At 52.0% G+C, this 15341-nt stretch overlaps 1 protein-coding gene across 2 annotated transcripts in view; it reads right to left on the bottom strand.

Moving 5' to 3' along the window:
- Nucleotides 1-15341, bottom strand: part of SH3PXD2A (SH3 and PX domains 2A) — a 286817-nt gene that overhangs the window by 89638 nt on the left and 181838 nt on the right. For both annotated transcript variants that reach the window (XM_032178540.2, XM_032178549.2), the window contains exon 7: nt 3184-3196. In XM_032178540.2, the coding sequence (XP_032034431.1) occupies nt 3184-3196 (13 nt within the window). The remainder of the gene's footprint in view (nt 1-3183; nt 3197-15341) is intronic.

The raw sequence follows: 15341 nt of genomic DNA, 5'->3' as shown, positions 1-15341 counted from the left end.
AATAAAGATTCGTTATGAGTCTCTTCAATTAGACCGTTAGTTCCTTCAAGGCCTTAACCCTGTCAGCACCCCACAACACCTTGAATGCAGGAGGTGCCCAATTAACCCTCAGTGGCTGATGGAAAGATGAATACTCACTGCTCTCAAGCCCAAGGGTTCACGGAAAACTGAGGCCCAGCTACCCCACTGCCCCAGGACCCTCTTGGTGCCCACGGCTCTGCCCTCTCTAGTCCAGGCTTGTCCTCCGGAACCACATACAGGCATACAGGCCTGGCTTGTGCTGGGCACAGTGGCTCCCGTACAGGCCTCCAAGTCTGCAGAACACCCTGAAGGGCTGTTGGCTCCCGGAATCTGCTTTAATGCCCTTCAAAGAGAATTTTAGGAAAATTATCCCTAACCAGTATAGTCTCTGGCAGGATGGATGCTACAGGAAACAGGAGCCCGAGCAGGAACAACCCGTTCATGTGTAATGTCTGGGGGGAGCAGGGCTTGGTGCAGCCTCCCATCGTGTTTGCTGGGAGCCCCTGAGCCTTTCCTTACCCCATCCCTCCCCTGCTCTGCATGGGTCCAGACCAATCCCCTGAGCGCTGAGATGCCACGTAAACAGAGCTGTGCATGCACGCAGTGCGCACGCACACACCACTGCTTGGGAAATCCCCACATCTGGCTCTCACGTGACCCAGCTATGCCCAGAAGGCCGCAGCTGAGAGGGCCTGGAAGACGAGAAGGTCGGGAGTGTGCGGCTCTCTGGGGAGCCCTGAGTTAACCCTTCAGCACCACAGCTCGGTGGCTCTGTCTAATGCTAAGCTTCCAGAGAGGGGAGAAGCCAGGAAGGAGGCCTGGTGCTCAGTGCTCAGCCCTGGCCCTGGCTGCCTGTCCCAGCGTGGGAAGGTTGGGACACTTCTCTGGGCCTCACTGGTCTTGACCTGGGATGTGAAAGGGCTGCTCTTTCCCTGTCCTGTCAATCTCGGTCAATCATCAGCCTCTCGGGATTTCTCACTGGAGGGAGATTCCTTCCCTGATGGAGGATATTTCATGTGCATCTCCTAGTGTCAGGAACCTGGCTGCAGGACAGTGATCCTGGAATCACAAGGAGTCAAGATTCATGCCCTCCTTTGTCTCCCAGGAAACTGCTGGGCTCTTCCTAACAATAAGGAGAAGGTGGGAGGTGGCTCCTGGGCCAACACATATTAATTAGAACTTTTTAAACTTCAATAGTTTTATGGAACAAGTAGCAATCTGCAATAGCTCCTCTGAAACAGAATCACACAGTAGGTGCTCCAGGCTATGAAGAGATGCCCCACATGGAAGACATGGCACATGGGGACAGTGGCTGCTACCACCGAGCAGATGTCCTCTGCACAGGTACTGTTCTCTTCACCCAGCTGACCCATTTAGAAAGCTCAGTAAATTAGGCTCAGCAGCCACGGCAGGTCTGTGTGCCTTGCTCAGAGACCCGTATATAGCGTGGCCTCAGCCCCGTGCAGCACTTGTGACACTGTTTGAAAACTGCTGTTTCCTTGCCCACCTCCCCCATCTGGCCAGGAGTCCTCTAAGGACAAGGACCTCATTGTCTCCATCTTGGTATCACTGAGGTTCCATCACAAGACCTGTCAGATGTGCAGTAGACAAACCTAGAAGGCAGGCACAGCCAGAGCCAGAAAAGCCAGCTTTAGGTCTGACGGGAGCCACCTCATCCCAGAAGGAAGGCCTAGTACCAGTGTCCATTCAGAAACTTGCTTCCTATCCACTAGCCTTCAAGGGTACCCTCCCTGCGCCCCAGGAGAGAGCTGCCTAGTGTCCACTGAGCCATGGGCTTGGAGCAGAAGGAGCGAGCCAAGTCATGGAGGAAGGGTGGGGGAGAGGAGAGTTCCCCTGACCAGAACCCTGTGGCCAAATGCAAATGAGCAACTCAGAGCCAGCAGGCTCCAGGACTGTGTATGGCAGGAGCTCACAGGCCAGAAGAACTTGTCCCACCCTGACAGATCTGAAATGAGAGATGTTAAAATCTGCATATTTGCAAGGTTCCCCTGGGGGGGCCACTGCCAACATACAAAGACAGTCTTAGTTTGGTCTGTTATCACCAGCCTGTCATCACTGCTTAGCATAGCAAGGATCTGACCCTCCAGGTGGGAAGTTATGCACCCAGACCTCATCCTCTTCCAACACTCAAAGAGTCTAAGGTGCTCCAGGGCTGAGCTGAGGACACCCTCAGTCACAGGGATCCAGAAGCAGTGAGGAAGGGGAGGATGGTGAAGAGATGGCCAGCTCTGCCTTCTCTTTTATTTTATTTATTTATTTATTTATTTTGACATAGAGTCTCGCTCTGTCACCCAGGCTGAAGTGCAATGGTGCCATCTCTGCTCACTACAACCTCCGACTCCCCGGTTCAAGTGATTCCCCTGCCTCAGCCTCCTGAGTAACTGGGATTACAGGCACCCACCATGACACCCAGCTAATTTTGTATTTTTGTAGAGACGGGGTTTCACAATGTTGGCCAGGGTGGTCTCAAACTCCTGACCTCAAGTAATCCGCCTACCTCGGCCTCCCAAAGTGCTGGGATTACGTAAGCCACCATACCTGGCCTGCCTTCTTTTTTTATGTTTTGAGACGGGGTCTTGCTCTATTGCCCAGGCTGGAGTGCAGTGGTGCGATCACTGCTCACTGCAGCTTTAACCTCCTGGGCTCAACAATCCTTCTGCTTCGGCCTCCCGAGTAGCTGAAACCACAGGTGTGTGCCACCACACTGGACTAATTTTTTTTTTTTATTTTTGTAGAGAAGGGGTCTCACTACGTTGCCCAGGCTGGTCTCAAGCTCCTGGGCTCAAGTGATCCTCCCACCTCAGCTTCCCAAAGTGCTGGGATTACAGGCGTGAGCCACCACACCCAGCAGACTCTTTTTCTGAGCACAAGGAAGCAAAGGGACTTTCTGACATGACCCAGTTGTCTTGGTGCAAGACTTTATTCTAATAATAACAAAATACATTTTCGAGCCAGCTTCTTGAGCCACACATGGCAATGATGAAATCCAGGGGGCAAAGCAGAAAGAAGAGAGTCAGGGAAAAGCATGTTTTTCCTGTAAACTTCTAAGTTTTACGGAAACTCAGGAAAAAAATATTTTTTTTTCACATTTCGAAACAGACCAATTCTAAAAATGCCACGTGCCGACTAAGTTACACACACCACTTTTCTGTTTCTAAACAAAGTAACTTTAGATTAGAAAAAGGTGCTAAAACAATAAGTAATGCACATTTCCCCCACGTCTTTGTTTTTCTGCCGGCTTTGTCATCACTGGAAAGGTTGCCTCTTCTGTCACGTGTCTATAAACCAAATGCTGAAGTGAGGAACCAGTGACTTTCTGGCCGTGGGCCACGGTGGGAAACATTTCTTTGCTGGACCACAATTTGGGTATTTCCTCCCCCAGGAACAAAACCTTCTGGAAATGAAAGGCAGATGGTGTCTCTCATCAGGTCAGGGCTGGGTAGGCCCCTCAGATAGCCATTCTCCAAGGCTCCAAATGCTGGGCTGTGTTTCAGGGGTAAGAGACTTGGAGTCCTGTCCTCCATTCCTGCCCTGGTAGCCCACCCTCCCATCTCAGGAGACAACTGAATGTTCTTCAAGGAGCCATCCAGGCATCATCCAGGCACCATTCATCTTGGGGATGCCAACCCCTCTGCCATTTTGCTGCCTGTCTACCCTGAACACAGCCATCAACCCGTATGGATGACCCATCCAAGATGCAACCCTGGCTTGATTTCAGAAGCCCTGGGAAGCCTGTCAAAAATGCAGATTGGCTGGATGCAGTGGCTCACGCCTATAATCCCAGCACTCTGGGAGGCCAAGGCAGGAGGATCTGCCTGGCCAACATGGTGTAACCCTGTCTCTACTAAAAAATACAAAAATTAGCCAGGTGTTGTGGAGGGCGCCTGTAGTCCCAGCTACTCAGGAGGCTGAGGTGGGAGAATCACTTGAACTCAAGAGGCAGAGGTTGCAGTGAGCCAAGATAGCACTACCGCGCTCCAGCCTGGGTGACAGAGTGAGACTCCATCACACACACACACACACACGCGCACACACACACACACACACACACACACACAATGCAGATCTGCCAGATGCGGTGGCTCATATCTATAATCCAGCACTTTGGGAGGCCGAGGTGGGTGGACTGCTTGAGGAGCTTGGGAGTTCGAGACCAGCCTGGGCAATATGGTGAAACCCGCTCTCTTAAGAAAATGAAAAAATGCAGATACCTGGGCGTCACTCCAGACACGCTGATTCAGTAGGTCTGGGCAGGCCCTGGGAATCTGTATTTCAATGAGCAGTCTCAAGATTCTGCAGTTCACCTTTGCCCGTGCAGTTCCCTTTTGGACCAACTTCCTATTTTCCTAGCAGGAGAAACTGGGTGATAGGAGTGAGGGGGCAGAGGCAGCTGTGCAAGCAGGGCTGAGGGAATTGAGGCTTCCAACTAGCTGCCTCCTTCTGGGGATTCCAGGATCCGGGGAGCGCTCGCCGCGCCCCTGCGCCCCCCCCCACCCCCCCCCCCCCGCCCAACCTCCCCCCGCCCCCCGCTGCCTCGCTCTGTGTGTCCAGGCCAACTGGGCAGTGGGGCTCAGCCACCTCGGGCCAGGGAGCGTGGCGCAGACACACACGTGAGCAGCACTCACTTTCTCCATCGCATCACCGCCACGTGGGCTGGCCGCAGAGTTGCCAAATCAATCAGGCTCCTTTCATTTCCAATTAGATGGCTTTGAACTCCAAGGGTAAAATCAGGCTGGTGACCCAGAGCCATGAAAATAAAAACTGTTTAAAAACACCAGCCCAGAGGCTGGTTGCGGTGGCTCATGCCAGTAATTGCAGCACTTTGAGAGGCCGAAGAGGGTGGATCACAAGGTCAGGAGTTCGAGATCAGCTTGGCCAAAATGGTGAAACCCCATCTCTACTAAAAATACAAAAAATTAGCCAGGCGTGGTGGCATGCATCTGTAATCCCAGCTATTCAGGAGGCTGAGGCAGGACAATTGCTTGAGCCTGGGAGGCAGATGTTGCAGTGAGCCGAGATCACGCCATTGCACTCCAGCCTGGGCGAGCGAGACTCCGTCTCAAAACAAAACAAAACAAAACAAACCACGAGCCTGGGTAAGATGTGCCAGAAGCCGACGCCTTCAAAAGACATGCTCTCTTTTGAAATGGGCCATTGGAGGGTGGCAGGAAGATCTTGGCCATGTTCTCTAAGTAGCCTGGGACTTTCTCACTGAGGATGGGTAGCTCAGGAGGACAAGAAAACCTCAGAAATTGCTTTAAAAGGTCTTGCTTATGATACACTCTCCATGACTTCCTTTCCAGACTCATCTCCTGCCCTACCCTCGCTCCTGCCGGGATGATGGGCACCTCTCCTTCCCTCAGACTTTTCAAGCTCATGCCAGGCCAGGTGTGGTGGCTCACGTCTGTAATCCCAACACTTCAGGAGGCTGAGGCAGAAGGATCACTTGAGGCCTGGAATTCGACACTAGCCTGGGCAACAAAGCGAGACCCTGTTTCTACCAAATAAATAAACAAATCAGTAATAAAAAATAAAGGCTAGAAATGGTGGCTCATACCTGTAATCCTAGCACTCTGGGAGGCGGAGGCGGGTGGATTGCCTGAGCTCAGGAGTTCAAGACCACCCTGGGCAACACGGAGAAACCCCATCTCTACTAAAATACAAAAAAATTAGCCAGGCATGGTGGCGGGCACCTGTAGTCCTAGCTACTTGGGAGGTTGAGGCATGAGAACTGAGAAGCGGAGGTTGCAGTAAATCAAGATTGCGCTACTGCACTCTAGCCTGGGTGACAGAGCAAGACTCTGTCTCTTACATAAATAAATAAGTCGGGCATGGTGGCACACCAGTGGTTCCACCTACTTGGGAGGATGAGGTGGGAAGATCGCTTGAGCCCAGGAATTTAAGGCCGCAGTGAGCCCTGATCGCACCATTGCACTCCAGCCTGGGCCACTGAGTAAGACCCCATGTTAAAAATTAACACTAGAAAAACCCACAACAACAACAAAAAAGCAAAAACTCATTCCAGCTCCACATCCTTACTCATGCCTGGATGTCCCTCCTGCGGGGTGCCCTACCCACACCCTTCAGCCCATCACAATCTCCTCTGTCCTTCGGGGCCATCTCTAGCCTCTCCCACAATGGCCAGCCGCCCCTCCTTCCACCTTGCAGATCCCAAGCCATCCTGCCTAGTATTAATGAATCCCTGAAAAGGTCCCACCTTCTCCGTTGAGCTGTGCACTCTGTGGGGCCAGGAGCCAACAAACTATTAAGAGAAGTGAAAGCCTCACAAAGCCTGCGCTCTGGAGGGAGGAGGCCTGCTGCCACTGCCTCGTCTCCCTCCGTTTCCCTCTGCTGCTGGTTGGGCAGGGCAGGCCCAGAGAGGGCCAGAGAGCCCAGCTCTGCCAGTGCCCTGCTGAGGTATTTACCTTGAAGGGAAGGGAGGTACCAGAGACCTCACACACCGGCTTCCTCTGCTTCAGGACAACCCTCCTCACACCTCCACCTGGTTCCAGGGCTTGGTGGGAGTGCTGACCAGCATAAGACCAGGTTCTGCCCACCCCATACCCTGGGCAAGCGGCCATCCCTCTCTTAAAAACTTCCTCTATAAAAGGAGGAGAATAGAGGAAATTTTTCAGGTAGACTAACCCTTTTTTTTTTGAGATGGAATCTCGCTCTGTCACCCAGGCTGGAGTGCAGTTGCACCATCTTGGCTCACTGCAACCTCAGCCTCCTGGGTTCAAGCGATTCTCCTGCCTCAGCCTCCCGAGTAGCTGGGATTACAGGTGCTGCCACCACATCCGGCTAATTTTTTGTGTTTTTAGTAGAGACAAGGTTTCACCATGTTGGTCTTGAACTCCTGACCTCAGGTGATCCGACCGCCTCGGCCTTCCAAAGTGCTGGGATTACAGGCGCGAGCCACCACACCTGTCCATAGACCGACCCTTAATAGTGGCCAGAACTTATGGGCGAGTCTTGCTCTAAGCAAATTCACTTTATTAAAAACCAAACTAAAATAAATAAATAAAAACCAAACTCATAAAAAGGAAAATTAGGCTGTGTGCTGTGGTTCACACCTGTAATCCCAGCACTTTGGGAGGCCGAGGCAGGAGAATCACTTGATCCCAGGAGTTCAAGACCACCCTGGGCAACATAGCGAGACCCTGTCTCTACAAAAAATACAAAAATTAACCGGACGTGGTGGTGCATGTCTGTAGTCCCAACTACTCAGAAGGCTGAGGTGAGAGAATTGCTTGAAGCCAGGAGGTCAAGTCTGCAGTGAGCTGTGGTTGTGCCACCACACTCCAGTCTGAACGACAGAGCCTGGGGCCCTGTCTCAAAAAAAAAAAAAAAAAAAAAGGCCAGTCATGTTGGTTCACGCCTGTAATCCCAGCACTTTGGGGAGGCCAAGGTGGGTGGATCACCTGGGGTCAGGAGTTCGAGACCAGCCTGGCCAACATGGTGAAATCCCATCTCTACTAAAAATACAAAAAATTAGCTGGGCATGGTGGCAGATGCCTATAATTCCATCTACTCGGGAGGCTGAGGCAGGAGAATCACTTGAACCCAGGAGGTGAGTCGAGATTGCGCCACTGCACTACAGCCCGGGCAAAGAGCGAAACTCTGTCCCCCAAAAAATAAATAAATAAGAAGAGAATCCTGTGTCTGGCTGACCTGGGGCAAGTTCCTTAACTTCCCTTTCCTGGTCTATAAAACAGGACAAGATCACCTACCCAGGTTGCTGCAGGGAGGCTCCTGGCAATGATGAGATAGTGCACGCCCCACCTTCCCCCTGTCTGATTGAGGAGTCACTCCTGAGAAAGGTCAAAAGCCGAAACCAGCGCTCTCCTGTTTGAGATGAACCCCTCCGGTGCTGCCTCCTCTTCTTAGTAAAAGCTGCTTCACCCTTAGTGCTTCCTCTGGGCCAGGCACGGGGCTGGAGTTATCACTTCAGGAATTTTCATTCAATCCTCAACCCAATGAAAAAAACCTGATTATCCCCATTTTACAGGTGAAGAAATGAGGCACAGAGAAAGACTTGCCAAGATCACACAGCTGGCAGAGCCGGGACATGAAACTAGGCCTTCTGGCTCCAGAGTCCGCGTTTTTAACTCAACGGAATACTCAGCAATGGCTGATCTACGCCCTGTCGTCTCCTCCTGGGACTCACAGAATGGAAATAAATGTCTCAACGCAAAGACCACCTTCTCCCCTTCTTTCTTAATCTATCAATGATTAAAACGGCAATAACAAATGGCAGAGCTGGGGTTCAAACCCTGTCTGCCTGTTGCAAAACCTAAACTCTTAACCCCAAGCAACATTGCTTCTCTGCAGTGAAACTACATTAATGCTGATCTCATGAACTCAGCCAATAATACGGTTTTATGGTCGCTGAGATAGAGGTGGGGCTGAGCTCACTAATTTTCTGAGGAGAAGAATAAAGTAAACAGGATTTCATGAGGAACATCAACACTTGCCTAAGAGAACAAGCTTGCAACAACACTCTTGAGCAAGCTCATCTGCATGTAAACGAGCTGGAGCTTCCACAGGACTCCTGGGTTGGATGAACCATCAGGCTCTCCTGACCACAGCCCCAGGGCCCTGACAATCCCGAGGCTCCGTGGCCACCTGTGCCCCCTAGTGGCGCACCTCAGAACTTCCCAGCTAGGCGCCGTGGCGAAAAGCAGCTTTTTAGAGAACTGGGTGAGAGGCATGAGATCTTTGCAGGTCTCAAGAGAACCCCTTGCTCTGGGGAGTCTGCTCCAGTCCCGCTGGGGCTCCTGGAGCAGTGCCCACCTTGGGGAAGCAACAACAGCTAACAACAACAGGCCCTTCCTACTGCCAGGCACAGCACAAAACCCCTCGAAGGGCATCACCTCCTTGAACCCTGTGCACTTTGGGGCAGGCCAGGTCGCTGCTACTAGTAACAACCCCATTTGACAGGTATGATGGTCAGGTGGTACGCATCAACCTGGCTAGGCTACTGTCCCCAGTTATGCAATCACACATTAATTTAGGTGTTGCTGGGGAATGGTTTATTTTTATTTTTGAGACAGAGCCTCGCTCTGTTGCCCAGGCTGGAGTGCAATGGTGTGATCTCAGCTCACTGTAACCTCCGCCTCCTGGGTTCAAGATTCTCCCTGCCTCAGCCTCCCCAGTAGCTGGGATTACAGGCACCTGCCACCACGCCCAGCTAATTTTTTGTATTTTTAATAGAGACGGGGTTTCGCCATGTTGGCCAGGTTGGTCTCAAACTCCTGACCTCAGGTGATCCACCCGCCTAGGCCTCCCAAAGTGCTGGGATCACAGGCATGAGCCACTGTGCCTGGTCGGGAATGTATTTTTATAGTTATTAAAGACCATGACCGGATGACTTTAAATAAGGGAAATTATTTAAAACACCCTGGGTGGGCCTGAGCCAATAGCTGAAAGGCCTTCATCAGAGTGGAGGTTTCCCTGAAGACATTTTATCTGTGGACAGCAGCTCCAGCCTGGGCCTGGGGGTCCAGCCTGCCCCCTTTCATGGCCTGCTATAGGATTTCAGACTTACCTAGCCAGCCCCCACAATTGTGTAAGCTAGTTCCTTACACTACATCACTTAATATATACCTCCCACTTGTTCTGTTCCTTTAGTTGAACCCTGGCTGATACCACAGAACAGGTGAGATAACCTGTTCTCAGAGGCGAAGGGATTTGCCCAAGGTCACGTGACTGGCAAGTTGTCGGCCTAAGAGTGGGACCCCAGGCAACCTGATGCAGGTGCTTCCCAGCTCCCACACAAACTCTCCCTCGAGGCCCACATCCAGTCATCGGAGTCTGTCCAACACCCTCAGTGCCTTGCCCCCTCCACTGCTGCCAGAGCTCCCATCCTATCTCACCTGGCTAGCTGCCCCCGCGACCTTGCACATCATAACCCATCCTGCCTAGTCAATCCCCGTCATTCTATGATTGAAGCCAGATCATGTCCCTGCCTCTACTTAGAACCCTTCAGTGAATCTTCATCTCACTCGATGAAAGTCAAAATTCTTAGAATGTCCTGCAAGGCCCTACGTGGCGCTGCTTCACCCTACTCCCTCCCCACTGCCAGCTACATCTCTGCTCTCACCTCCTTCCACTTTACCCTCCACTATTCTTCATCCCAGCCACAGGCCTCCCTACTGTGTCATGAGGAGCCAGCACATGCCGTCACCCCAGGGCCTTTGCACTTGCTGTGCCCTCGGCCTGGACTGCTCTTCCTCAGGTAACCATGTTGCTCCCTCACTTCCCTCCATCTACCAGTACATTCTCCTATATAGCTCATCACCCATAGCAGACTGCAAACTTCTCTAGGGTAGAAAGGCATGTTCCTATAGCCTGAACACGTTGCACAGTGCTTGGCATAGTTGATGCTCAGTTAGGTCAGTCTCCAAACAAGCCACACTTAGTCCTGTCCCTCTACCTTTGTGCATGTGCTCTCTCTGGATTACCAAAGCCTTCTGCTCTCTGCTCCCAAACCAGAAAAATGTCTCCTCTTTCCAGGCAATGATTCCCAATTTGAAGCCACAATGATCTTTCTTTCCTGACCCTGCACAAGTTTCACTCATTCATGCATGCTTTCTTCCATCCACCCACCCATTCAAAAAGTACCAGTGGATCCTGGTGCTGGTGCAAGCCCTGCAGCCAAGGTCTTTGCTCTCGAGGTGGTGGGAGACAGAGAAGAAGCAAGCAAACACACAGGATCACTAGAGTGTGGGAAGTGATGAGGAGGGAAGAAGAGGAGTAATCTGTGGGGGAGGCTGGACAGTGCAGGATCAGGCAGCTTCGCTGAGAAGGTGATAGTTTTAAGCAGAAATCTTAAGGAGCCAGCCATGTGAAAGATCGGGGAAGAACATTACAGGCAAGAGGGAAGAGCAGGTACAAAGGCCACGTAGAAGAATGTGTTTGATGCATTTAAGGAGCAGAAGGTGACTGGTGTGGCTGAGCAGAGTGTGATGGGTGGGGACGAGAGGGGTAAAGCCCAGGTCAGGAAGGCAGCCAGGGGCCAAGTCACACAAGCTCTGTGAGCCAGGGTAGGGAATTAGTTCTGGGTGGGATGGAGTCCCTGGGGGAATTTAAGCAGGAAATTTCTCTCTTTCTTTCTTTCTTTCTTTCTTTCTTTCTTTCTTTCTTTCTTTCTTTCCTTCCTTCCTTCCTTCCTTCCTTCCTTCCTTCCTTCCTTCCTTCTTTCCTTCCTTTCCCTTCTTCCCTCCCTCCCTCCTTTCTTCCTATTTATTTATTTAGAGATAGGGTCTCTCTCTGTTGCCCAGGCTGTAGTGCAGTGGCACAATTATGCCTCACTGCAACCTCTAACTTCTGGGTTCAAGTGATCCTCCCACCTCAGCCACTTGAGTAGCTGGGACTACAGGCGTGCACCACTACATCCGGCTAATTTATTGTTTTTATTTTTTTGGTAGAGAGAGGATCTTGCTTTGTTGCCCAGGCTGGTCTTGAACTCCTAGGCTCAAGTGATCTTCTTGTCTTGGCCTCCCAAAGTGTTAGGATTACAGGGGTGAGCCACTGCACCCAGCTGATCAATATTTTTTAAGAGCTCACTCTAGCTGTGGTGTGGAGAATGTCAGGTAGAGGTCTAATAGAGAAGCAGTGAGACCAGGTAGGAAGGTGGGGTCTTCCTGGAGAGATGAAGGGGGCTTCTAACGCATGTGATGGTGGAGGTGGGGAGACAGGTGGTTCTGCAGCTCGAGTTGGCAGGTAAAAGAAAGGGAAGAGGCAAGGACGACTTCTCGGCCAGGCATGGTAGCTCACGCCTGTCATCCCAGCACTTTGGGAGGCTGAGATGGGTGGATCACTTGAGGTCAGGAGTTCGAGACCAGCCTGGCCAACATGGTGAAACCTTGTCTCTACTAAAACTGCAAAAATTAGCTAGGTGTGGTGGCGGGCGCCTGTAATCCCAGCTACTCAGCAGGCTGAGGCAGGAGAACCACTTGAACCCAGGAGGCAGAGGTTGCAGTGAGCTAAGGTCATGCCACTGCAGTCCAGCCTGGGCAACACAGGAGAATCTGTCTCAAAAAAACAAAAAACAAAAAATGAGTGACTTCTAGATGTTGGGCTTGAGCAATGGGGTGGATGGTACTAGTTCCTGAGATGGGGAAGATGCTGGAAGGAGCAGGTTCAATGGAGGGAAGAAAGATGCAGATAAATTTGAGGCCAAACTGTCCTTCAGTTTTCAAGGTCACCAGCCTTGCTTCCTCCAGAAAGTTCCTGAGAACTTTCTTCTTCTGTTGACTCCACCATCCCTAAGCCTTGCCTCAAGTCTAAGCTCTATGCTCAGTAAGAGATTTACAGCGAACCCCAGAATGGCATCCATTTCCTCTGCGCAAATGTCCCTGGCTGGAGTGACCCTGGGAAGCTTCGTGAGGTTCATTATAGAGCAGAACACAGCCCTAAACATGGACTCCAATCCTCAGTTTGCCAAGGACTGTGTGTGGGCAGTCACCCCATCGGAGCCTCAGCTTCTCATTTGCAAAATGGGAATCCCACCACCCATCATGTACTGTGGCTCTGATCAGCAAATGAGGAAACGTGAAAATGTCCTAGCACATAGTAGATGCTCATTCAATAACAGCATCTAGCACCTCCAGGGGAGCTTTCTAGGTGGCAGGCAGTGTTCTAAGCGTGCTTACATATATTAGTTTATCTAATCTTCGTTATAACCATATGAGGTGTGTATTAGTCAGTGTTCTCCAGAGAAACAGAACCAACGGGAGGTGCACAGAGAGCTTGAAGACAGAGGGAGATTTATTTTAGGAACTGGCTTATGTGATTGTGGAGGTTTGAGAGTCCAAAATGTGATGGGGGAGGCCGGCAGGCAAGACTAAGGGAAGAGCTGCAGCTGAGTCCAAAGGCGGCTGCTGGCAGAACTCCTCCTTGCTGAGGGCGGGTGTGTGTGTGTCAGTCTTTGTTCTATTAAGAGGCCTTCAACCAATTGGATGAGGCTAGCCTGCATTATGGAGATTAATCTGCTTTACTCAAAATCCACTGATTTATTTAAATATGAATCTCCCCTAGAAAACACCTTTGCGGAGACATCTAGAATAATGCTTGACCAAATATCTGGGCACTGTGGCCCAGCCAAGTTGACACATAATAAACCATCACAAAGTGGTGTACAGAAGAGTTAATGGGCACAGAGAGGCTAAGAAATCTACCCAAGGTCACAGAGGAGAGAAGGCAGACTCTCAACTCCTCCTGTCTGGCTTCAGAGCTGGCATTTTCAACCATGACACTAAGTGGCCATTATCATAAGCACACCAATGTAAATTAAATTTCTCCATCCATCCTTTTCCTGGCCTGAGAGTGGAAGGCAGAGAAACTGGGGGTTGGCTTTCCCTGGGGGAGGCAGCCTGGGTGTGGCCCTGCATTGCTTAGGAAGCAGCACAGAAGCTGAGCCTCAGAGATTGTGGTGGGGGACCTGAGAGGTTATTTGTTCCAGCTCCTGCCTTTATAGGGGGAAACTGAGGCCCAGTGTAGAGAAGGAATTTGCCCAAGGTCACATAGGGAGAAAAGTGGCAATGGAGGCAGGCCTAGGTCCCAGGCCTTCAGAAAGTGCTGCTGCTGCTGAGAACTGATACTTGTATAGTAGTTATTCGGTGCCAGGACTATTCCACATTAACATACTTAATCCTCTGTGTGTGAGGCAGATAACATTAGCATCTTTGTTTTAAAGAAAATGAGGAAATTGAGGCACAGAGAAGTTATGAAACTTGCCTAAGGTCACACAGAGCCAGAATTTGAGCCCAGGTTCAACCAGGACACTATACCTCTGAGGCCCAGGGCAAGCTTCCTGTGGGGGCGGTGAGAGAACACAACCCCCATTTTGCCCCGCCTTCCAGTCTCCCACCTGAGGCCTGCTTGGAGCGACAGTGGAGGAATGCTCTTCCCCAGGCTCACCCCGCAGTTCACTGGAGGAAAGGGCCTTCTGCACCAGTGGGCGTGCCTGCCTGAGACACCCCAGACCCAGGTGATAGGCAAATGCACACACACCTCATCCCACAGCTGGACACGTCCCAAACTGGTACACAAATACAAACGAGCACAGACTCCAACCCATAACCAGATATATCTCAACCACACACACACACCCCCAGCCCGTGCACCCAAACAAGTAAACATATCCTCACGGCACACAACTATCATGACTCACACATGTGCACAGAACCCCACAGCCACACACGCCCCCAACACATAAACCGGGACACAACTTTCCCTGTCCCAATAGGCACGTGAGCAAGCACTTGTACACACAGAATCATACATATCATACAATTACATCTACCCCACTCTACATCCATCCACCACACAGGGGCACTCCCCTCAACCTATCCACAGGCCAAGGCACTTGGGCACAGGAGCCATTCACAGGAGCCACGTGTTACCTCCCACATCCCCAAGGGCCAGACCCCGGGATGACTGTCCAGGTACAGCCACCCTGTCAATATGGCCAATCCACGTGTCAGCACGGATCGCTGCAGCAGTCTGTCCCCGCCCCCACTTCAGCACACACACAGCCCTAACTCCTAGGGACCACTCTCCCCCAGTTAACTACAGCCCGCCCACATCCAGACGTTTGCCATTTGGGGAGCCCAGCCTCCCCCTTCCACAGAGAATCCTGCTCTACCCTCAGCCCACAGCTCCGAGGGCTGGCCCGCCTCTCTCCTCGCCTCCACCCCCTTCCAAACTCTGGGCGGGCCCTGGCACCTGTCAAGCCAATGCGGGGGGCGGGGAGGGGGTTGGGAGGGTCGGGTCGGCCCCCTCCCAAGTGCGTCTCAGCTGCCAAAACGCAGAGAGCCCCCACCTCCGCAGCAAGGACACGCTCAGAGTTGGGGGAGGGAGGAAGGTCCGTGGTGCAGGCGCTAAAAACTCAAGTCACCCAAGGACGACCCCTTTTCAGTCCCGGATCTCAATTTCACCTTCTCGCAGGAAAGCCCCGCGTCTCTATTAACCCTTCCATCACCGCTGCACCGCGAGAGGAACCGGAGAAGTCTTAGCACTGCCCAGCAGTGGCCGCCGCAGCCCGGGGGTGAAGGACCCGGCTGCCCACGGTGCGGGGGCTTAGCCCCTTCACGAGCCACCCACGCACTCCCCATGCACCCACCCCCACTCCCACTGGGGACAGCGAGGTAGCGGGAGCCCAAGCGAGTCGGTGGGAGGCGAACGAGGGTTCTAGGACCAAAGGTCTCAGGGGCCATGGACTGAGGAGGGGCAAGTGAAGCGAGTACCCCTGGCCCGGCAGGACCCGTGGGCTGGCGTGCAAGGACAACCCCCCC

Source organism: Hylobates moloch, unplaced genomic scaffold, assembly GCF_009828535.3.
Source record: "Hylobates moloch isolate HMO894 unplaced genomic scaffold, HMol_V3 SCAFFOLD_3, whole genome shotgun sequence".
NCBI classification, from domain to species: domain Eukaryota; kingdom Metazoa; phylum Chordata; class Mammalia; order Primates; family Hylobatidae; genus Hylobates; species Hylobates moloch.
This window is presented reverse-complemented; position numbering and strand designations above follow the sequence as displayed.